Genomic DNA, 22,202 nt, shown 5'->3' with positions numbered 1-22,202 from the left:
ATGCTCCCCATACAGGCATGGGTGGTATGTTTCCCCATCACTCATCAGAGATGAGGCCAGGTACCCATGGCCCAGCGCTGGAATGCAAGGGGATGCCTTGATGCTCATGCTAGTCCTAAGGGGGATGGGACTCCTGCCCTGGGGCAGCCTCTCTGGTGATTTTAACAAATGTGCTTTCTCTTCCCCAGCATTGGAGGGGATGGCGACTTAGGGACCCACACCACACTTCCCAGTAAGTAGCAACACAGAGAAGCACCATCACTGTGGCCATAACAACCCCTCGCAGTGGCCAGGGCCCTCCCCTGAGCGAGGGAAGAGAAGGTTATCTATAAGGAGGGGGAGTCAGTCCACCCTGAAAAGACCAGGAGCATCCGGTCCACACCTGTGCCCCAACATTGTATATCCATCTCCCTCTCACCTGTGCACTCTTCCATCTCCCCCTTCAAAGACATTCTGAAGAAGTTCAACCCCAACATCCTCGGCTTCTCCACTGGCACCCGAGAGGAGACAGCAGGGCTGAATGTAGCCACAGAAGGGGCCAGGGCTCGGTGAGTAGACGGGGATACCAGAGGCAGAGGAGGGCAAGGCTGGGAGATCGGGGAGGAGGGAAGGGAGGTGTCTGAGCAGCACTAGTGGCTGTGGACAGAATGCTCCTGCTCCCCAGCCCCGAGCTGCCCCTCACGTGCATTATCCCCTGAAATCCTCACCCACTTTCAGATGGGCATTAGCATGAGGACCCAGAGACTTAAACCGTTGCCTGAACAGCCCAGGGTCATCAGAGCAAGGGCCCAGAGAAACCTGGATGAAGCAGGCTGAATCAGAGCCTTCGCTCTGCCTGCGGCACTGTTAACACCTCTCAGGGCAGTGGGAGGAAGCACTTGAGGGTGCCTGGGCGACAGGCAGGCGGCCGGGGCCCAGGATGCATCCTGCTGACTTCAGCTGACCTCCCTACCCAGGGGAGGCCAGAGTCGAATGCGTGGGGGACTCTCAGCACCCCTGGAACACAGAGCAAAGGAACGCCCCACAGAGGGCCACCCTTCCTTTCTCTCCTCTAGTCCTGGACTCTGAAAAGGCCGTATTTGACACTAGGGAGTTAGGTGGTAGAGCCCCTAAAACACCAAGGCAGTTGTTTGTTTTCACTTGGATTTCTGAGGTTGACAACAATCCAGATAATTAAAGTTGAAATGCCTGACAGAGTTCATTGATTTTCTGCACGGAGTGTGCTGGGTCTTTGCTTTGTAGAAGGGTTGCTGCAGTCACATCACCAGGGAGACAGAACCGGCTTGACTCACTCTGTTTACAGGCAGCATTCCTTTCAGACACGGTAAGGAGGGCCCCACGCTCGCTAGGTTTGAGTCTCTGAGCCACAGGAAGCGATATCAGTTCCTCAGCGTCATAAGCAGGAAGAACTTATTTTTCTGTGAAAAATTGGGCTGCCTGGGGCTGTAATATCAACATCTAGTTGCTGGTATTGCCATTATTATTATTGTGATCATTATGATTTTAGGAATATCATTATAGAGCTCAGACTTCATTAACCAGGAATTGGTTCTTTAGTCTGTTGATGTTCAAGCCCCCTTCCCCTTTCTTGCTTCACTTCTCTTAAACTGCCTTTTCTATTTCACTGCTACTTGGTGCCTCCGTGAGAACAAAGAGTGGCAGGGGAAGTGGCCGACACATGCAGCTTCTTTTTAGGATCTCAGAGGTCCTGTGTTAGGGGAAAGGACAGCAAGCCGTTAGTCAGCTTAAGTAAGCAAGAATGGAGCACTGTTCTGTGAGCCTTCCTTATCTGCACTGTGTCATGTGGCATGGTGTGGAAAAGGATGAGTTCACCTAAAGAGAGAGATGAATGCCACAGCAGAGCAACCAGGATAATGAGACCTCCGGTTAGATTATCTATGTCCAGCCATTGCTGGCTCTGTGACCTTGGGCAAGTCACTTGGTATCTCTGAACCTGAGTTTCCTCATCTATAAATGGAGATAATAGTAGTACCTAACTTCTCTTGGTTGTCACAAAGATTCAATGAGACCAATAACCCACCTAGTTTATTATAATATGTATGCAAAAAAAAATGGTCATCATTAGGGTATTTTGTTTCAAAGTTTTATTTAAGATCAAACTTTCTTTCTATCAATCAATAAGCAAGAATTCACTGAGCACCTGGGAAGGACTGAGCCCCATGGTGGTTACTAAAAGATACAGAAGAATCAAAAAGTGAACTGTCTGCCCACAAAGAGCTTGCTGTCTAGTTAAGGAGCCTAAACCAATAGGAAATAATTTGGCCGGGGGTGGGGGGGCGGGGGGAGTGTTGTTTATGGCAATGTTGCAGACTGAAATGATTTTGTACTTTGGAATGATTTGAAATGATTTTGTACTCAGAAAACAGAAAAGTGTAAAATGTGAACTGGGCAGTCTAGTTACAGACAGGTACAGACCCAGAAGGGACCCCAGAAAACATCTAGTCCTGCCTCTTTGTATAAAGATGAAAAAATTCAAGGTTAGCAGGGTTCCGTAACTTGGGTGAGCTCCACAGCAAATTGGTAGCAGAGCTGGAAGGGGATCCCTGGTCCCATAGCTCCCAAAGCATGGCTCTGCACACCAAGACTGAAAAAGGAAATGGAGGAGATGTGGGTAAACAAACTCAGAGAGAAGGCTCCTAGGGGAGGTAGGTAGGGCTTGCTCTGAGCCTGAAGCGTGGGAAGAACTTGGCTAGGGAGAGGGGAAAAGAGGGCATTCCTGACTTCCACTAGTGTTCTGGAGGGCTTATCACCCACAGATACCCCTGTTCATATCTCGAACCTGTAAAAAGATTACGGAGACTTCTGTGGTCACCTCTAACCAAGCCAGGCTTTCTTTATGACTTTCTGACATACCCATGATAGCAACAGCATATGAGATACGGTCCTGAGTGAATAAATGAGAAACATGGCAGAAATGGTACCGTGTATGCTTGGCCACATGCCCAGCTCATTGTGGACACGCAAAGATTTAAAATACCCATTCTGCACCAGTTTCTTCTTTTATGACTTCTTCCATGGAAGCCTCCATTTGCTGTATCCCTTCTGTTATACATATCTGTTTTAAATAACTGCTTTATTGAGGTGTAATTGACATAAGTACCCTGTATCAGTTCCCTGGTGGCTCAGACGGTAGAGTGTCTGCCTGCAATGCAGGAGACGTGGGTTCAATCCCGGGTCGGGAAGATCCCCTGGAGAAAGAAATGGCAACCCACTCCAGTATTCTTGCCTGGAAAATCCCATGGATTGAGGATCCTAATGGGCTACAGTCCATAGGGTCACAGAGAGTAGGGCACAATTGAGTGACTTTCACACTGCACATATTAAAAGGGTGCAATATGATCAGTTTGTTATATGCATATACCTATGAAACCATTACCTCAATCAATGATGAATGTATCCATCACCTCCAAAAGTTTCCCTGTGCTGTTTTGTAATCAGTCCCTCCCTCCTGCCTCTTACGGTCTCTACCCCACTCACTCCCTGGGACCCAGGTAACCACTGACCTGCTTTCTTGTCACTATAGATTAGGTTTAATTTTCTAAAATTGTATAGAAACAGAGCCATGGATGATGTACTCTTTTCCCTTTTTAAAAAAATATTTATGTACTTATTTGGCTGCACCAGGTCTTAGTTGAGACTCGTGGGATCTTTGATCTTTATTGCAGCAGGCAGGATCATTAGTTGCAGCATACAAACTCTTAGTTGTGGCATGCAGGATCTAGTTTCCTGACCAGGGATTGAACCCGGGTCCCCTGCGTTGGGAGCACAGAATCTTAGCCGCTGGACCACCAGGGAAGTCTGTGTACTCTCTTCTTGTCTAACATCTTTCACCCAGCAAAATTATTTTGACATACATCCCTGTTGTTATGTGTATCACTAGTTCGTTCTCCTTGATTGCTGAGTAGGGTTCTGTTGGCACGCCTCTCTCTAACCCAGAAGCATTCGTGGCACACATCTAGGGGGTGAAGTGAGGACTAGCCTAGCCCTGTCGGTATTTGTCTCCCTCATCCTGTTTTGTTACCAGCGGGGAAAGTGAGGAGATGGGGAATGGTTTGGAAATCCAAAGGAATGATAGAGAAGAAAAACAGAAGGATTAAAAGAAGAGAGACTGGGACTTAGAGGTAAAGGTTGAAGGAGTCATGAAGCTTGGAAAAGAGGAAGCTGAGGGATCATTTGGGGTGATGGCTTTTTTCAAATATACAAAAGGTTATTTTTAAGACAGGCAGCCGAATAAGAACTGAACAGGCTCAGCCTGCAATGAAAAGAGCTGGATGAAATATAAGGGAACGTCCCTGACGGGAAGGTTGAGCAGATCCCCACTGCCTGCCCACCAACCCACCCTCCCCACCACCACCACTATTCCTGCTGCCGAAGTGGCCTCAGAGGACCAGGCCTGCAGAAGAGGGTGGTGAGATGTGTGTCAGCCCCCTGGCAGGGTCAGGATCAACTGGGGCTCCAACACCCACAGCAAATCTTTGATTGTTCATAGGTTGAGATTTCTTGAGAATTGAAAGCCTTTCAATACCTTCTGAAGGAATAGGTCTTTATATAACATTTTTTTTTCCTGAAACATCTCCTCGCCAGGCCCAAATCCTGCAGCTTGAGCCCTTGCTCGTGAACCAGCTCTAATGTTCCCCTCTTTTCCCCTGCCCAGGGACATGCCAGCCCAGGCCCGGGATCTCGTGGAGCGAATGAAAACCAGCCCTGTGAGTACAGGCCCCTGGCCACCCTCTGTCTTTAACTAGGGTGGGTGCGAGTGGCCCTAAATGAGCCCCCTTTGCACCTCTGCACTTCAATCTCTTGGCTTGTCTTTACGAGGGACCAGATGAGCAGGTCTTGCCACCAAGATGCCGTCTCTGCTGCACCCCTTCCCCAGGCACCCTCCCCTCCAGGCCAGCTGCAGGAGGAGAGATGAGCAGAGGGCTGGTGGAGGTGGCAGGCCTCAGCCTTTGGCAGCTTTCCATTGCACCCAAGAGCTGGCTTCCCAAACCCTATTATGTAAACTTTGGCTTCTAAAAATAGGCTTCTCATTCCAGTCCTTCCTCCTTCCCTCTTCCCCGGCCCCTCTAAACCTCCTCACCAGCACTTTTTTCAATGCTCTGGGTTTATGCCTCGGAATTCACTGCCTGGCAGCACTCCTATTATGGGGCTGCTGAGTGGAAAGCAGGCTCCCTAGAGCCTCTCCAGCCCCCTCCTCACCTCTCTGTCCAACCCCTTCCCTAGACCCAGGCAGCTCTGGGCTCTTGCTTCTAGATGTGTCTTTTGCCCTGGGCTCCTTTGAGGCCTTTGGATCACATTTTATTGTTGTTTGGTTGCTAAGTCGTGTCCGACTCTTTGCAACCCCACGGACCGCAGCATGACGAGGCTTCCCTGTCCTTCACTGTCTCCCTGAGTTTGCTCAAACTCATGTCCATTGAGTCGGTGATGCCATCCAACCATCTCCTCCTCTGTTGCCCGCTTCTCCTCATGCTCTCAATCTTTCCCAGCATCAAGGTCTTTTCCAATGAGTCAGCTCTTTAGTAGTATGTTAATACAAGCCACCTCCTCCTGGACTTCAGCTTTCTTAAGATCTCAAAGGGAAAAAAGTTCTCTGTACTGAACACACACACACACACACCCTTGCCCAGCACCAAAGTGAGGGTGAGGGAGCTCCACTTGACTTCTTCTCTCCACTGTGATACAGAGGATGAAAGGCACTGGGGGGAAGGGGTGTCTAGCACATGCATGTGCCCCCCGCCCCCCACCAAGGCCTAAGTGGGCTCTTCTGTCCCCTCAGGAAATCAACCTACAGAAAGACTGGAAGCTGATCACGCTCTTCATTGGGAGCAACGACTTGTGCCATTACTGTGACAATGAGGTAGGCCCCTGACTGGCCCCCTGGGAGATAGATCTGGTGGTCAAGGCCACTGTCTGTACCCAGGCTGGGATGTCCCCCATGGGAGGCACCCAGGCCAGCCCTCCCAGGCTCCTGAGTCTGCCCAGACAACCCAGCTCACACATGCCAGCCGTCCCCACTACTGAGTGGCTGCTCCGTTGGTTCCTTGATTCCAGATGTGTCTGGACGTCCCCACTCTCAGGCACTGCTGAGGTGGTCTCTCTTGCACCCTTAAATACTGTTCTCTGGTAGCCAGTGGATAACCAGGGAGCCCCCTCACCTGTCTGGAGTCTCTGCCCATTTTTTTGGTGTTTCTTCAGGGTGGGAAGGTTGCAGGGGGAGGCTGAAACAATGTCATAAATATGGTTGATACAGCTGAACCAATCCTGATCCATGGCTCACTGCCCTTCAGGGACAAAAATGTGTTCATCACCTTCAGCCAGCCTGTGAACCCAACCCACTCCCAACCTTGTTTCTATGGGGAAATACATCCAGATGTACAAACTTTGGGAGGTAATAACTTTTGGAATTCATCTTGTTCTAAGTTGAGGATGTGCTATATTTTATTTGGCCAGGAAAAAAAAAAAAGCAGCTGCCATAACTCAGAGGTTGTGCTAGAATGTTTGACAGTCACAGGCAGCAGGGAGAAGGCATTTATCATTCCTTGTGGCTCAGAGAGACAGTCCCCAAATTCTAGATGAGAACCAGCCTCCCCCACACAGGGACCTCTCTTCCTCACTGCCCAGCCTAGAGGCAGAAGCAATCCAACCCCATGGGATTTTAAATGTCATTGTGCCCTGCACTCCATGGGGTCCAGGGAGCCAGAAGTGACCCCAGAAGACCTGTCTTCATGCAAAGTCAGGTTTACTTTCCTGAGAGCAGCGTTTTGTGCAGATGACTTGGGGCCACCACCAGGATTCAGGCCATGTTTTTGGAAGGGGCTAAATCAGCCTCCAGTTGGGAGAGGGGCCAGAAGAGGAGGCCCACAAGCTGAGTTATAAGGGTAGACATGATGGGGAGGCAGTGGCAGGGGGGCCAGCACCATCAGGATCTGGGTTAGAGATACCATGGAGGTGGGGTGTGGGAGCCATTGATGGTACCTAGTAGGCATCAAGGGATGACTTTTCTTTTTTTTGGCCTTGCTGGGTCCTTGTCATGGTATGTAGGCTCTTCATTGCAAGCTTCTCTGATTGCAGCATGCAGGCTCTATAGTTGTCAGGCACAGGTTTCTTTCTAGTTGCAGCATGTGGGCTTAGTTCCCCAACCAGAAATCAAATCCACATTCCCTGCATTGGCATCCACTGACTACCAGAGAAGTCCCCAAGGAGTGACTTCTTACCAGAAACTGTGTCCATCAGCAACAAGGATTGGGCTTTCCATCTGGTGCAGGACCTTCCTGTGCTGGGCATCAGGCCAACTTCTCCCCCTCCTCCCAGGAGCTGAGCAGAGCCCCTTCCTTCTTCACAGGAGGCTCGCTCTGCTGAGGAGTATGTTAAGTACATCCGGCAGGCCCTGGACATCCTCTACGAGCAGGTAGGGAGGCACAGTGGCATGTTCTCGGGTCCTATTTCCTGCCAGCAACCAGGCTGTCTGCTGGCTCACCAGGGGTCGCTCCCTGAGCGCAGCTAGAAGACTTGTGTTCAGTGAGATGCACACTGCAGAGTCCCCCAGGAGCAGGTACCCGGATGGATGGGATGGGAGGGAGGCAGCTGCCAAGCTTCTCTGTGAGGTGGAGTCTAACTGGATCTGACTGCCTTGGTTGGGTGCCAAAGAGCCTACTTCTGGAGCCAGCTGGCCTGACTTGTAGCCAGGCACTGTGGCTTCCTAGCCATGTGACTTTGGGCAAGTTGACTATGTCTCAGTTTCCTAATCTCTAAAGTAGGGCCAATAAAGACCATTTCACAAGATAATATAAGGCACGTTCCCTCTCTCGGCCTCAGTTTATTGGTAAAACTGGGGAGGGGGGAGTAGACTGTAGACGATCCCCCAAGCTCTTTCCAGCAGTAAGCTCTGCTCCCCAAGTGCTTGGGGACTACTGAAGCCCACCCCCTCTGCTCTCCCCAGCTTCCACGGGCTTTCATCAATGTGGTAGAGGTCATGGAGCTGGCTGACCTGCACCAGGGTCAGGATGGAAAATGTGTCATGCCACTGCCAGCCCAGTAAGTAGACGGACGTGGTCCTGAGGCAAGGGCACCTAGGGAAAATGGGGCTCAGATGCCAGCGGGTGAGACCGAGACTGGCAGAGCTGGACAATCCTGTCCAAGGGGCAAACATCAACAATTAGCCAGGGGCTTGGGAAACCATTCTAAAGTGTTGCTACCTTATTGAATGCCTATTGTATACAAGTTGCTTCAGTTCTCTGGACCTCACTTTGCCTTTCTGGAGTGAGGGCTCCAGAATTTCTGTGGTGCCAAACCCCAACTTCAGCAAGTTGTTCCCTGTTTGAGAGGTGGCATGAGCCAACAAGCTTTCGAGACAGCTCTACTGGGCCTCACGTCCTGGCGCTGCCGTTTAGAAGCTGTGGGACCTTGTACAAACCACACCACCTCTCTGGGCCTGTTACTCACATGTAAAAATCTCCTGGGGAAGTAGAGGTGACATCTAGGGGAAACACATGTAAAGTGCATGGTCCCTCTTGGGGAGGCACTCAGGAAATAGTAGCTATAATGTGCTTCTTAGGACTGGCCTTGAAAGCCAGGCTTAGAGTTAAGTTATGTCATGCAAGAATCTCTGTTGGCCTGGAATTTGTTAAAGCTCAGCTCTGACCCTGCAGGAAGTTGCCCTCTTTAAGGCCAGAGGGTTGCCCAGAGTTCCTGTGACGGTTTTTGTGGGGAAGGAGATTCTACAGGGTGGCTAAGAAGCCTTATGTGGAGTCAAATGGATTTGCTGGGAAGGTGACCAGCTGGTTCCACTCTTGCCTGGAACCTGGTCCCTGCCTGGAGCAGCCAGTGCCACCCAAGAGCATCTTCCTGCAGGAGAGTCCTCAGCAGCTGAAGGTAGAGAAGGGAGGCCTTGGGAACATGAAGAAGAAAGGCTGGGCCCCTTTGGGAGTCTTCCCAAAACCCCAGCCCCCCTGGAGAAGCTCCAGGAGCCACAGGCTAGGGAAGGAAATAGTCAGGCAGCCAAGGAAATGGACGGCCTGTCCGCAGGAGCCCCCGGCACTGTTGCCAGCCCTTCTGCCTTCTCTCCTAATAAGCACCTGCTGGATCGCACGTCCCTGAATCATGCTTCTCTGACCCGGGCCCAAGAGGCAGCAAGTCTGTGTTGTGGGGGCACCTGTGTGTATGGAAGGGGGTGGGAGTAGCCTCCCAGGGGCCCTGAGCCTCAGGACTCCTCACCACACAGGAGCAACTGCACCTGCCTGCAAGGCTCCCAGGAGAACTTGCCGGAGATGCAAGAATTGAAGACGGTGAACTGGGACTTCCAGGTGACCCTGTGCCCCTTTTCCCTCCCCACTCTCCTCTTTACTCCCGAAGCAAGGATTGGGAAATCGGGTGTTTGGCAGGGTTCTGCTGTGAGCAAGGCCACTTCCTAAAGGCAGATCACAGCCCCTGAAATGTGTGTCCAGGTAAACCAACATCAGGGGAGGGGAGTGAGAACTCAGAAGGGAAGCTGGAAGAAACCCCTCCTCTCAACTCTCAGAGGAGGCATCACCCCTTCACCTCCCACCCCAACCCCACCCAGAGGGGAGAGGGGCTGTGCTCACTGCTCTTGGGCTCCCTCCCTCCTTACTTTCTCATGTCTGTCTCTGCTCTTGCTGTCCCCTCCCTGGACCTGCCCGCCTGGGACTTTCTGCAGCACATCCATGTCACACTCAGAACTTTGTCGTCTTACCTCTCTGAGAAGCTTCCCTTGACTAAGTTCCCTGCTGGCAACTTCACTGACCCTAAAGCCATACATGATTTTGACTTTTACATCTCACAGATGGATAACCAGCTCCTTGAGGGTGAGCACAGCTAGTCTATCCCTTTGGGCACTAAAACTGTAGTCCACCTTTGGGCACTTAAACAATGCCAAGACTGTGGATACTCATGCTAAGGTCTAAGGCATTTTGAGGAGCTGGTGTTGAAAAGTTCCCCATTTGGACGGGAGTCCCATGCTCTAATCCACTTCTTCATGCAGTGAGAGCAGGGTGGTGTCCGTGCCTGGTGCAGCCTAGGTGGACGCTTGTGCAGTAGAGCAGCTCCTCTGGGCCTCCTGGCCCTGACACGACCCACTAGAGGCCTCAGGGACAGCCCGTCTGTCCAGCCTTGCTGTGGGACTGAGCAGCCTCCCTCCCCATCCCTAGAGTGCCCTGTCGACACTCTCCTACCAGTACCTGCAGCGTGAGGACTTCGCCGTGGTCGTACAGCCTTTCTTCCAAAACACTCTTGTCCCCCTGAACAAGGTGAGCAGCTGGGAGGCACATGTATAGTGGCCGTTATCTTGGGGAATGTATTTCCTTTTCCACATGGGCTTTTTTGGACGATCTTTCTCCAGGAGTGCTCCCAAGGAGCTGCTGTTTCTGCTTTTGCTCCTTCCCCCCTTTTGAGTATTACTTGAACTTAGATGTAGTTGGAAAGAAAATGTGAAAAATAACAGTAACCGAGCTCCCCAGGTATGGCCCTGATATTTGCCAGGTTGGAATAAAATGAAAGCTTCCCCAAAATATTCTTTTCAACTATTAGGGCAGGGATGCTGAAGGAAAAGGGATGGACTGTAGGTGGCTATGAATCCGGGAGACCTGCGTTCAATCCCTGGGTCAGAGAGAGCCCCTGAAGGAGGAAATGGCAGCCCACTCCAGTATTCTTGCCTGGGAAACCCCATGCGCAGAGGGCCCTAGTGGGCTACAACCCATGGGGTCCCAGATGAGTCAGACACAACTTAGCCACAACAAACAATTTGGTTGCTACATATTTTTTAAAAATAAAAATTCCAAAACTAGTTTCTCCATCAATATCTGAGCCAATTGGCAGCAGAAATGAAAGGATGGAAGGTGGAATGCCCAGGGTGCCACTGCCTGGGGCAGAGGGGTTGGGCAGGTAGCAGTGCTCTCATCTCAGGAAGATAATCCCCTTCCTTTGGTCACAGAGAGGGGGCACTGACCTCACCTTCTTCTCCGAGGACTGTTTCCACTTCTCAGAACGTGGGCACGCAGAGATGGCCATCGCTCTCTGGAATAACATGGTCAGTACCTAAGGGTCGAGTGGGCTCGGGTCAAGGGTACCCCCAAGGACGCTCTTTCCCACAAAGAAAAACCTATTGGTTGATATGGCTCCTTTCTCCCCAGAGTTCAATATGGCAGCTCACGTATTTGTCCTGACAGATTCTATTCTTTCTGTAATTTCCCAGGGTATAACTTTGTCATCAGATAGACTAGATGAAAATACCAGCATCAACCCTTTACTGTGTGATCTTGGGCCATTGAACCCACTCTGGCCATTTGTGGGCTTCCCAGGTAGTGTGGGTGGTAAAGAATCGGCCTGCCAACGCAGGAGACCCGGGTTCGAACCCTGGGTCAGGAAGATCCCCTGAAGTAGGAAATGGCAACCCAGTCTAGTATTCTTGCTCAGAAAATTCCATGGACAGAGGAGCTTGGCAGGCTACAGTCTATGAGATCACAAAGCGTCGGACATGACTGAGCAACTGTGTACACACTGGCCATCCATATCAGTATCTACAAAAACAACAGAAGTGACACAGGTCTTAGAGATAATGTGTGTACCGCACCCAGCACAATAATCCCCACACTCCCTACTATTATTTGTTTAAACACTAAAAAGAGCCACTCAGCCAGTTTTCCCAGGCTGCCACCTAGTCTAGTCCTTTCTGGTGGGGAGAAAAGGAGACCTTACGAAATGAAGGTACAGCCCAGGGGCCACAGCCCTATGCCTGCTCTACCCTTTTCAGCTGGCCACTCATGACTGGACAGTCAGCTATGTTTGCACAGAGCTTGACAAGTAACCCTGAGCGCTATATCCTCTTGTGCAGAGCAAATGAAATGCCTTTCCAGTCCACTGGCTTCTTTTGATCTAGGCTCAGCGGGTAACCCAATCCCCACCCCAACCTGCATGTTCTCTCCTTTCTCCCATGGTGACTAAACCATCCACACGCCTGCTCCTTTCACTGCAGCTTCAGGCCCACTGTGACTCTGCGAGGCACCGCTGTGCAGATATTCCCACGCCTGTCAGCTCCACCAGCGTGGCCAGTATCTTTCTCGGCTGACTCACAATATTGACTTTCTCCTTAGCTACACCACCTCCACCTCCTCCTCTCAAAACAGCATGTAAGGAGGTTTTCTCCTTGGCCTACTTAATTGCAGGCTCAACCTCCCTCTGCTTGTGTTTTCCTGGTGTTTTCCTCCTGTTGACATCACAGTCTGCCCACTCCTGGAACTTCTGTCATCTCTGTCCATCCAGGACCGGGAATTGCAATTAGAACACTTTGAGTTTGCTCCCAACCCTACTTCCACAGTGGTTTTTTAAAATCAAAGTTAAAACAATATAATCCCTGGGAGCAGTTATGTTTCTCTTGATGATTTTTTGCTTTGAAGTCCAGTTGTCAACTTCATGCTTTTAACCACCCCCCGCCCCAGTAAAGGCTGGATATCTCTGCATGGTTTCCTTTCTACCCCTGCAACCCTGGGGAAATCCACGGATTCCAAGGAGGGACGGGAATGCTAAGCCCTTAGCTTTGCCCTCCCAGTGTCCCCGTCAGGGTATGGTTTTCCTACCTGGGGGTATTTGGAGACTTCTCAGTGCCAGGACCCTCTGAGTCTCCTGGGACCGATGGCCATATTGATGACTTGAGCAGTACAGGACCCACCTGTCTCATTCTGCATGATTTAATGTAGTTCTGGCCTTTCTCTTCCAAAGCAGCTCAGTAGGTCTTCCCATTAAATGCTTCTGTTTCATAAAAGCAACTGGAAGGGATTTAGATCTGAAAACAAAAGGTAAATGCTGCATGGAGCCATATTATTGCTACTACAAGACTGTTCATAGCTCCCCAGCCATACCCCAAATTTAAAAAACAGCAGCAAACACAAAGCAAAACAAACCTAAAACTATATGTTACCTGTGCTATATGATTTGTGGGAATAATTACATAGTCCAGTGTTTTCCTCCAAAAGTATCTCAGATATAAACCTACAGCATCATGCCAACTTCTCAGGTCATCTTCTTCCTGGAATTTCACCCCTAAAGTGACATAAAATAAGTGACAAACAATAGGGCTGGAGAGGATCTTAGAGGTAGGTCATAGAGCCAGAATGTTCTGTAACTAAAATACAGAGACATGGAACAATTTGCAAGGGGTCAAACAGCAAGTGGCCGAACAAGGATTAGAACTCAGGTCTAATCACCAGGCATCCTGTACAGCACCAGCCTGATAAGCACATGTGTAACCGGTGAATTCATGTCTCATAATTACAGGCCTATGACATAGTGTCTGCAGGCTTTGGCTGATACCCCAGGTGCCCCACTGTGGCAAAAGACACTCTTGAAACTGTTCCATCTCATGCCCCTCCTCTGGCAACAGTTTTTGCCTCCTTTTTCAGAGACTTTTGCAAAGCCAGAAACTCCAACAGCACTAGGGCATGTTTTTCTCTTCCACTTTCTTTTGTCTTCTTACAAACAGTCTTGCCGCCTCTTTTCTGATAACTATTCCTCCACTGCTGCCTGCTCCCTCTTCTGTGGAAATCTTACTCTCTTCTAACACTGACATCTCCCTGGGCATCTCCCCTACCACGAAACAGAAAACAATGCTAGCCTCCTAATTGGTGTCCCTATCTCCAAGGCTTACAGCCATTAAAACAGCTCTGGCTGTGTAGTACAGTTATTTGGGGGCTCTTAAAAATAATGAATACCTACAACCACTCTGTATGTCTACTAAAGCTGAACACACGTATTCCCTATAACCCAACAATTCTATGTATATCCCCAACAGAAAGGTATACACACGTTTCTTGTCCAAAAGATGGACAAGAATTTTCATAGCACCACTATTCATGACCACCAAACAGGAAACCCCCCAAATGTCTACCAGTATGGGTAAACAAACAGCACATTCATGCAATAGAATAACCTCACAGCAATGAGACTAAAACTTTAACAACATACAACTATACATATAAACTTCAAAAACCAGCAAATATATACATGGTCTTATTGGGACATGAAGAGAACAGGAGGGAGCTTTTGAGTGTTGATCATATTCTGTTTCTTACCTGGATGCTGACTATGCGGGTATGTTCATTTTGTTATAATTTATCAGTGATTCATTTTTTATATTTGTTTCTATATGTATGTTAGCTTCAATTAGAAAGAAAACAGTGCCTGGGCCTGATCCCTAGGAATTCTGACTTTGTCTGGGGTAGCACCTAGATTCAGTACTTTTTAGATGCTCCCCAGGTGATCATTGCATAGGGTTTGTGAATTACGGCCTTAGATCTCCTCTCCACAGGGCAACCACCTGCTCTCCATAAATGAAATATGACCAAGTCACACCCCTGCTCTCAAATGTCCAAGGCTGGCCCCTCCCTGGGGAAGAAAGGCCAGGCTCCTTAGCCCGGCACGCCAGGCCTTCCGGGTCTTGGCCCCAATTAACCTCTCCAGCAGCCACTCCTACCAAGTGATCTGCACTTGGCAATCCAGCAAGAAGTGAAGTTTCCTGCACCACCCATGCTGGCTCCTGCCTCGGTGTGTTTGCCTTTGCTCATCTCCTTCTCTCTGGCTGCCCTTTCTACCTCCTTCCCCTGACTAGCTCTGACCCACCTCAACACTGGCACTCAGGTGCTAGCTTCAACAAGAAGCCTTCTCCAAGTCCCCAGAGCAGGCTAGAGCCCCCACCATCACCCTGGCCCCCTGGTACACACGCTGTCTCAGTCCTGTCTTTTGCCACACTGTTGTATCCACAGTGTCTGTCCTTAGGAAAGGTGGGTTCTAGCAAACACAACTCCCTTTCCTGTGGGCTCCAGGTCTCTGTGACTCCAGTTCATCCATCCACCCACTAGGCCACTATTTCCTGAGCACCACGATGCCATAGGGTCTGCCCCAGGTGCTGGGGAAAAGAGATGCCCTACTCTTGGAGAGCTTACAGTCTAGTGGGGAAAAGAGATTTAAAAAAATAATCAACAAGGTAGTTTGTGACCACATTCAGGGCTTTTAAAAAATTAAAGCAGAGTGCTGGGACAGAGAGAAATGGTGGGGAGAGGGAGGCCTCACTGGAGAGTGACATGTGAACTGAGAACTGAATGTCAAGAGGCTGCCAGGCACGCTGAGGTCTCAGGCCGGGGTGTTCCAGGCAGAGGAAACTGGACCTGTGTGGGCCAGGAGTCAGGAATGAGCTTGAAGTGTGTGAGGCGCGTAAAGGCCAGTGTGGCTGGAGGGAAGGGAGCAAGGTCAGAGAAGTGGACAAGAGCAAGGGCTGGGTCCTTGGATGGCTTTCGACAGGGGAGCCATGTGACCTGGTTTGCCCTCTGGCTGCTGCATAGAGACAGCTAGGAGAGAAGCAAGAGAGGAACTTGACTATTAGGAAGCTGCTGAAAGTCCAGGTAGAAGGTGAAGGTGGCAGAGACCAGGGGATGGCAGTGGAGAGGGGAAGTCGTTGGATCTGGGATGTGGTTTGTACTGGCTGGTGGATGAGGTAGAAGAGGAATAAGGGATGACTCTTCAGTTTGGGGTCAAGGAATCTGGGTGGACAGTTGAGGTGCATAGAGAGAAATACAGTTGGTGGGGGAAAATCAAAAGTTCTTATTTTGGATATGGTCAGTGTGAGCTGCCTTCCAGAAGTCCACCTGAAGGAATCAGGTAAGGTGTTAAATGTATGATTCTGGAGTTCAGGGAGTCAGCAATGGAGATTTGGCAGGGTGGGTGCGGAGAGAATGTGGGGATGATTAGCCTAGAAGTGCCATTCAAGGCCACAGGATTGACTGAGAGCAACTAGAGAAAGATTAGGTGAAAAAAAGCATAGGGCCAACCACCAAACCCTGGGGCTTTCTTCCAACTTTTGGTCTAGCAACAGATGAGAAGGACAGGAGGAGGGGGCAGGGAAATAACAGTGCTGTGTCTTGGGATCCAAGAGAAGTGTTTTGAAAAGGAAGCATCAACTTTGACAAATTCTGCTGAAAAGTCAAGCAAGACAAAAAAGAAAGTGAGCGTTGAATCCAGAAGTATGGAGATCACTGGTGACCTTGACCAGAGCTTGAGTCAAGTGATAGAGACAGAGAGAATGGGAGAGTAGGAAATACAGTTCAGTTCAGTCGCTCAGTCATGTCTGACTCTTTGCGACCCCATGGGCTGCAGCACACTAGGCTTCCCTGTCTATCACCAACTCCTGGAGCTTACTCAAACTCATATCCATTGAGTCCATGATGTTATCCAACCATCTCATCCTCTGTCATCCCCTTCTCCTCCCACCTTCAATCATTCCCAGCATCAGGGTCTTTTCCAATGAGTCAGTTCTTCACATCAGATGGCCAAAGTATTGGAGTTTCAGCTTCAGCATCAGTCCTTCCAATGTATATTCAGGATTGATTTCCTTTAGGATGGACTGGTTGGATCTCCTTGCAGTCCAGGGGACTCTCAAGAGTCTTCTCCAACACCACAGTTCAAAAGCATCAATTCTTCGGTGCTCAGCTTTCTTTATAGTCCAACTCTCACATCCATACATGACTACTAGAAAAACCAAAGCTTTGACTAGATGTTCCTTTGTTGGAAAGTGCAACAGGGGCTAAAAACAACTCTTCTAAAACTATGGGGAATAAGAGTGAAGGCAGTCCAAAAAAAAAAAAAAGGTGAAGGCAGCTGGTGGAGAGGTGGGAGGGGCTTCAACCTGGGAGATAGAGGATAGAGTAGATTGTGTACCAAGCTGAAGGAATCAGTAGAAACAGATACAATCATCAAAACCATATGATTATTACCTTCCTCTACGCCAGTTAGTTCCTGGGTTCCTGGAATATCACTGGGAGTCAGCCAACCTGATCTGTGGCATCTGTTCTGTCTCTAGGTGGTTCTGTTACAATAGAAATAATGCTATGTTACCTATGTAAGCCACCTCCTGCTCACACGTGTTTCATCTTCTCATTTGATGCTCACAACACCAGATGTGGAGCTGCCCGGTCACAGTTTAATGCCCCACCCCTAACCCTGGGGCAGTTCTGGAGCCCGCCTAGCCCCACACAGCAGTATTAGCAGAGCCAGGACCCCAGCCCATGAGCCCACTGTACTCTGTCCATTCACAGCAGCATCTTTCCCAGGACCAGAGCACCTTGTTCTCCTCTAATTGTTACTAACAAACAGGTACAAAAAGGCTTTAAGACACCAAAAAGCAAGGTCCTGAGCCAGGTGTGGTCATTAGCTGGCATAGTGGACTTTCACTTCCCTCCTGGGCAGTGCCTGGGTGTCAGGAGCTGATGAGGTCAGGGACAGGCAGGGAGCAGATCATGGGATGGGTGGAGGCCAGACATTCAGGATGGAGTCTGGATAGGTGAGTGCCAGGGATCCATCTCCTTGGTGCAGGCCACGTGTCACAGGGCAGGGTACTGGCTAAAGAAGCTGGGGAAGAGGTTACAGCAGCCTCCAGCTCATTCTCAGAAGGTCCCAGGATCAAATGCATTAAGCTAAACATGAGCCATAATTGCTCCCCAGGAGGTTTCAAGTAAACCTTTTCATCTGAATCAGTTCTAATGAGGTGGATGAAACTGGAGCCTATTATACAGAGTGAAGTAAGCCAGAAAGAAAAACACCAATACAGTATACTAACGCATATATATGAAATTTAGTAAGATGGTAACAATAACCCTGTGTACGAGACAGCAAAAGAGACACTGATGTATAGAACAGTCTAATGGACTCTGTGGGAGAGGGAGAGGGTGGGAAGATTTGGGAGAATGGCATTGAAACATGTAAAATATCATGTATGAAACGAGTTGCCAGTCCAGGTTCGATGCACGATACTGGATGCTTGGGGCTGGTGCACTGGGACGACCCAGAGGGTTGGTATGGGGAGGGAGGAGGGAGGAGGGTTCAGGATGGGGAACACATGTATACCTGTGGCGGATTCATTTTGATGTTTGGCAAAACTAATACAATTATGTAAAGTTTAAAAATAAAATTAAAAAAAAAAACAAAAAAACACAAAAGTAGCTCAAGCAAGAAAGCTCCAATTTCTTAAGGATCAACAAGTCAAGCATAGTAATGATGTCATGGTAACCAGTGCATTTTCAAAGTGTTCTTGAAATTGATTATCCCCAGACACTTGGAGAAGTTGGGAAATATGCTCATCACCATTTTGTAAAGTTGAAAATGCAGAGTATCTGCATTCACAGCCACCCCCAGGGATACAGGAGATGGAGGTCCTGAGCCCTGTGCCCCCCCACCCTGACTCATCATTTGCTGAGGCCTCTGAATGGATCAGACTCCCCTGGGTTTCAGTGTCCTTCACAGTAAATCCCAGATATAGTCTAGGGGTCCCTCTGCTCTGATGGACTGTGATTTGCCAATCTCTGAGTCATAAATCAGGTCCAGCTCTGGCCTCAGGGTGGCAAGTGTCGGCCGTGGGTCTTGCCCCTTTGCTGGTTTCAGCAAAAGGGACGAACCTGGTGTGAGATACTCTTCCCTCCAACAGCAGTTGGGGCTCAGCCTTGGAGGAAATCAAGGTTTCCTTTTCTCTCTTCAGCTAGAACCCGTGGGCCATAAGACCACCTCCAACAACTTCACCTACAGCCGAACCAAGCTCAAGTGCCCCTCTGCTGTGAGTAAGGTCCCGCCTCTCTGGTATGCAACAGGTGTCTGACCTGGGGGAGGAGGGCCCTGGCCACCTGGAGGCACCAAAGTCCCCTGGGAGGCTCTACCATCGGACACGGTCATTCATGGCCACCCTTCTCAAATCTCACCTCCCCTGGCTGCCCCTGACATTTCTCAGGTCCTCCTGAGAAATGAGGAGGGAGCCGGGAGTGAGGCAAAGGAGAAAGCACAGGCTCGCCGAAGCAGGAAGAGGCCCAGGGGAGGCAGATGAGCAAACACTGGCCAGACCCTCATTACCCACCACGATCCCAGAGGGTCTGAGGCATCCTCTGCCTTAAACGTGCACCAAGGAGCCCTCCTATGCCAGGCATGCTCCTGATACTGGGGGCTGCAAGGCAGAGAAATAAGACATCATGTCTGTGCTGGGTACCTGCATCATCTTTCTGGCTTTCTAGCACTCCCAGTGTCCAGGCCCAGACACCCTCCCCCAGACCACTGACAAAGCCCCCCACCTTGCCTCCCTGGCTCTTGTCTGCCTTCTCTGCCCATCCTGTAATCATTGCCAGACACAGAGTGGCATACCTGGAAGGAATTCCAGTCTTGTCAAGACTACTTGAAACCTTTCCCTGGTCCCTATGTCCCACCGAAGAGAGTCCAGACTGGAGGCCCACCTCCCTGTATCACCTTAGACACACGACTCCGCTCCTGGAAAATGGAGCTGCTTCCCAAACAAGACCCACGATGGCCCCCATCTGTGCTTCCACTTCGGCCATCTGCTCCCCCTGGAGGGTCATTCCCCATTTCCACTGTGGAAAATGTTCATATCCTACAAGGCCCAGGTGTTGCCCCTTCTCTGCTGTTGTTCACCCTATCTGCTCTACACTCCCACCCCAGATGCACCCCAGTGTTGGTGTCTTTTCTCTGCATACCTCTCACAAGCCCTGACCCAGGCCCTGTGGTGATGTGATTATTTCTAAACACCTCTCATCTCCCAACTGGACCACGAACGACATCACATCTCAACCCTCAGGCACTCTCCGAGCTCCCAGCACATGCCAGCATGCCATCAGCCTTCAATGGGGGAACAGAACGGATCCAGGGAGACAGGCCCTTTGCATTTGGGGTGCTTAGTCTACTACAGAACCAGCTGTCCTTCCACCCCAACCTTCCCCATTCACACGCACCCCTGGACAGCGCGAGTAGCTGTCCAGTGGAGGCCTAGGGGAAACAGAGGTAGGGGCTCTGCCAGCACCCCAGGTCTCCCTTCCATGGGTCACCTATCAGTTCCTGATCATTCAAAACTGAGTTGACAGGAAAGGAGGTACTGGTGAGAAACCAAAAACCAAACCAAAAGCATATCCACTTTGGATACCCTTCCTCATCCAAGGGGTGTGGGCTGAGTGTGGATGAAGAAGCTTTACAAATAAGAGATGGGCTGTAGAAACAAGGCCATTGCTCCATCACTGGGATAGAGACCACACAAGCCTCAGATGGATGGTTTTCCGGCCCCCAACCCAGAACTTTCTCCTCCTCCACAGGAGAACCCCTATCTCCGCACCCTGAGGAACAGTCAGCTGCTCCAAGACCAGGCTGACACAGAACCCCCAGTGCTCTCCTGGGCTGTGCCGGTGGCAGCAGGAGGCGGCCTGGTGGTTGGTATTGGTGCGGTGATGACCTGGAGAGCCCTAAGAGGCCACCAGAAGGAAAACTCTCCCCTAAGTCTGAACACCATGAGCTTCTAGGCCTGCCAGCCTTGTATAGGCTCTCATCCTGAACTCCCCAGCCCTCCACCTCGGCCCCCATTTGCCCACTACAGAGGCTACTCCAAAGCTGGGGCACAGGAGGCCAAATGGATAGTCATGACTTCCTGGGGCCTGGGACCTATCCTCCTGGAATTGGTGCATTTAAATAAAGGCCAAAGCTGTTCCATTCTTGAGTTTGCCTGCTTGAAGCATTCACCTTTCACCTCTTGCGTGCTGCAGGTGTGGGAACTAGAAACTTTCATCTCAACCAGAACTGCCCAAGGGATGGCCAACCGAGCCCAGACCGTCACCCTACAAGCCTGTCTTCCATCACCAAAACCCTATTTCAAATGTGGGGGAAATGCCAGTCACCATGGCTGGAATCTGGGGGCTTGCCGGCCACCACTGGGTACATCCAACACATATCTGTTACGCACATTTCTGTGCTCAGGGCAAGGCAGAACACTGTAGTGCCTCCAAGGTTGCACATGTCCCGGCCCGGCCCAGAGATGCACTCTTTTCAGAAGACAAGATGCTCTGTGACTGTGTGACTCAGTCCTGGGGCAGCTGTAGGTTAATGTGTCTGCTCTTGAGAATAGGAGTTCCTTGGGAAAGGTTTCCCAGAAGAGAGCAATTTTGAAATGTCATTTTACAAAAGGATTGGGACATGAACACTTCATATATCCTCAACCTTTCTCGAGGTGCTACATTTAGGAAAGAATCCCTCTTTCTACAGTACCAAGTTTATGAGAGAGCTAGACAGAGTCTGTTAACACAGCCTCCCTTCATTCAGCCCCTACCAGGGACAAGCCCCTCAGCTGAATTCTTACACAGATAAGCTCTTTTATTTGGCACAAAAACCTAGGGAGGGGATAATAAAAAACTCTGAAGACAGAGCTAGTGATTGCACAACATTGTCAATGCACTGAATGCCACTGAACTGCTCATTTTAAAGTGGCTAATGGTATGTCATGGGAACTTCACCTCCATAAAAAACAAGCAAAAGTCCATTAAATCAGGATCTATGTATCTTTCTGATCCCAAAGCTTGAGATTTCAAAGAATATGATATATCATCTGAATGTGTGGCTTTCATCAAACCCCATTACCAACCTGAGTCCCAGTTTCTCAGACATTTCATCTATACAATGGAAAAATGGAAATAAGAGTATTTATTTTGCCTGTCTCCCAGTCTTGCTTAAAAAAACAGAAGCTGTATAAAAGTTTTCTGTTCCTCTAAAACACTGCACACATGAAGCTGGGTCATTTGCTCTTCTATGAAGAGTTGAGCTCAGGTCTAGATTACTGGGGACTTAGGTTCACAGACGGGTTTGGGGACTTGGGAGTAATGTGTGGATGAAGACTACTTGCCTTCCACTCACGGAGGTTCATCATCTTGTTTCTCTTTGGCAAAAATGAATAGTCTCTCCAGAGGACCTCCCAGTCCCAGTTTTCTAGTTTCAATTTCTGCTTCTGAACAAGAGGAAACGGCATACCTGCCCCCACTTCTTCCTGTGGACAAAAAACAATGACTAAATAATCACACACCCTAAAGAACGACCACATCCCAGCTTGTGTTCTTGGCTTAACACAGCATAACAACCAAGATAACCCATGAGGTTGAATAATTCAATTTGTTTTTAATTCCCTAAGTTTCCATTTCAGTAGTTCCTACTTCAAAGAACCATGAAACTCACAAGTCTACCCTCACTTGGATTGGGATTGAAATTTATACTACCTGAGTAATCCAGGAGCCCCCAGTCTGAAAAATTTATGAAAGATGTGGTCCCACATGGGGAACCAAGGAACACTTTGGAGAGATAAAAGGAAACCCCCTCTGGAG

The 22,202-nt window shown here is 49.6% G+C and overlaps 1 protein-coding gene and 1 long non-coding RNA gene across 2 annotated transcripts in view; one reads left to right on the top strand and one right to left on the bottom strand.

Moving 5' to 3' along the window:
• PLB1 (phospholipase B1) overlaps positions 1–20,547 on the top strand; it is a 126,286-nt gene extending 105,739 nt beyond the window's left edge. Inside the window, exons 48-58 of the mRNA XM_055540617.1 lie at positions 189–232; positions 449–548; positions 4,676–4,727; positions 5,798–5,878; positions 7,364–7,429; positions 7,961–8,055; positions 9,242–9,323; positions 10,185–10,283; positions 10,967–11,062; positions 18,551–18,625; positions 20,157–20,547. Coding sequence (XP_055396592.1) covers positions 189–232; positions 449–548; positions 4,676–4,727; positions 5,798–5,878; positions 7,364–7,429; positions 7,961–8,055; positions 9,242–9,323; positions 10,185–10,283; positions 10,967–11,062; positions 18,551–18,625; positions 20,157–20,360 — 994 coding nt within the window. The 3' untranslated portion in view covers positions 20,361–20,547. The remainder of the gene's footprint in view (positions 1–188; positions 233–448; positions 549–4,675; positions 4,728–5,797; positions 5,879–7,363; positions 7,430–7,960; positions 8,056–9,241; positions 9,324–10,184; positions 10,284–10,966; positions 11,063–18,550; positions 18,626–20,156) is intronic.
• Positions 11,095–16,887, bottom strand: LOC129623323 (uncharacterized). Its single transcript, XR_008700484.1, has 3 exons — positions 16,794–16,887; positions 12,609–12,814; positions 11,095–11,552 (listed from the first exon to the last, which is right to left on the bottom strand). It is a non-coding gene; the product is annotated as an uncharacterized LOC129623323 (long non-coding RNA).
• Positions 20,548–22,202: the final 1,655 nt, after the last annotated feature.

This window comes from Bubalus kerabau, chromosome 11 (assembly GCF_029407905.1).
Source record: "Bubalus kerabau isolate K-KA32 ecotype Philippines breed swamp buffalo chromosome 11, PCC_UOA_SB_1v2, whole genome shotgun sequence".
Lineage (NCBI taxonomy): Eukaryota > Metazoa > Chordata > Mammalia > Artiodactyla > Bovidae > Bubalus > Bubalus kerabau.
Note: the sequence above shows the minus strand (reverse complement) of the source record. Positions and strands in the feature narration are given on the sequence as shown.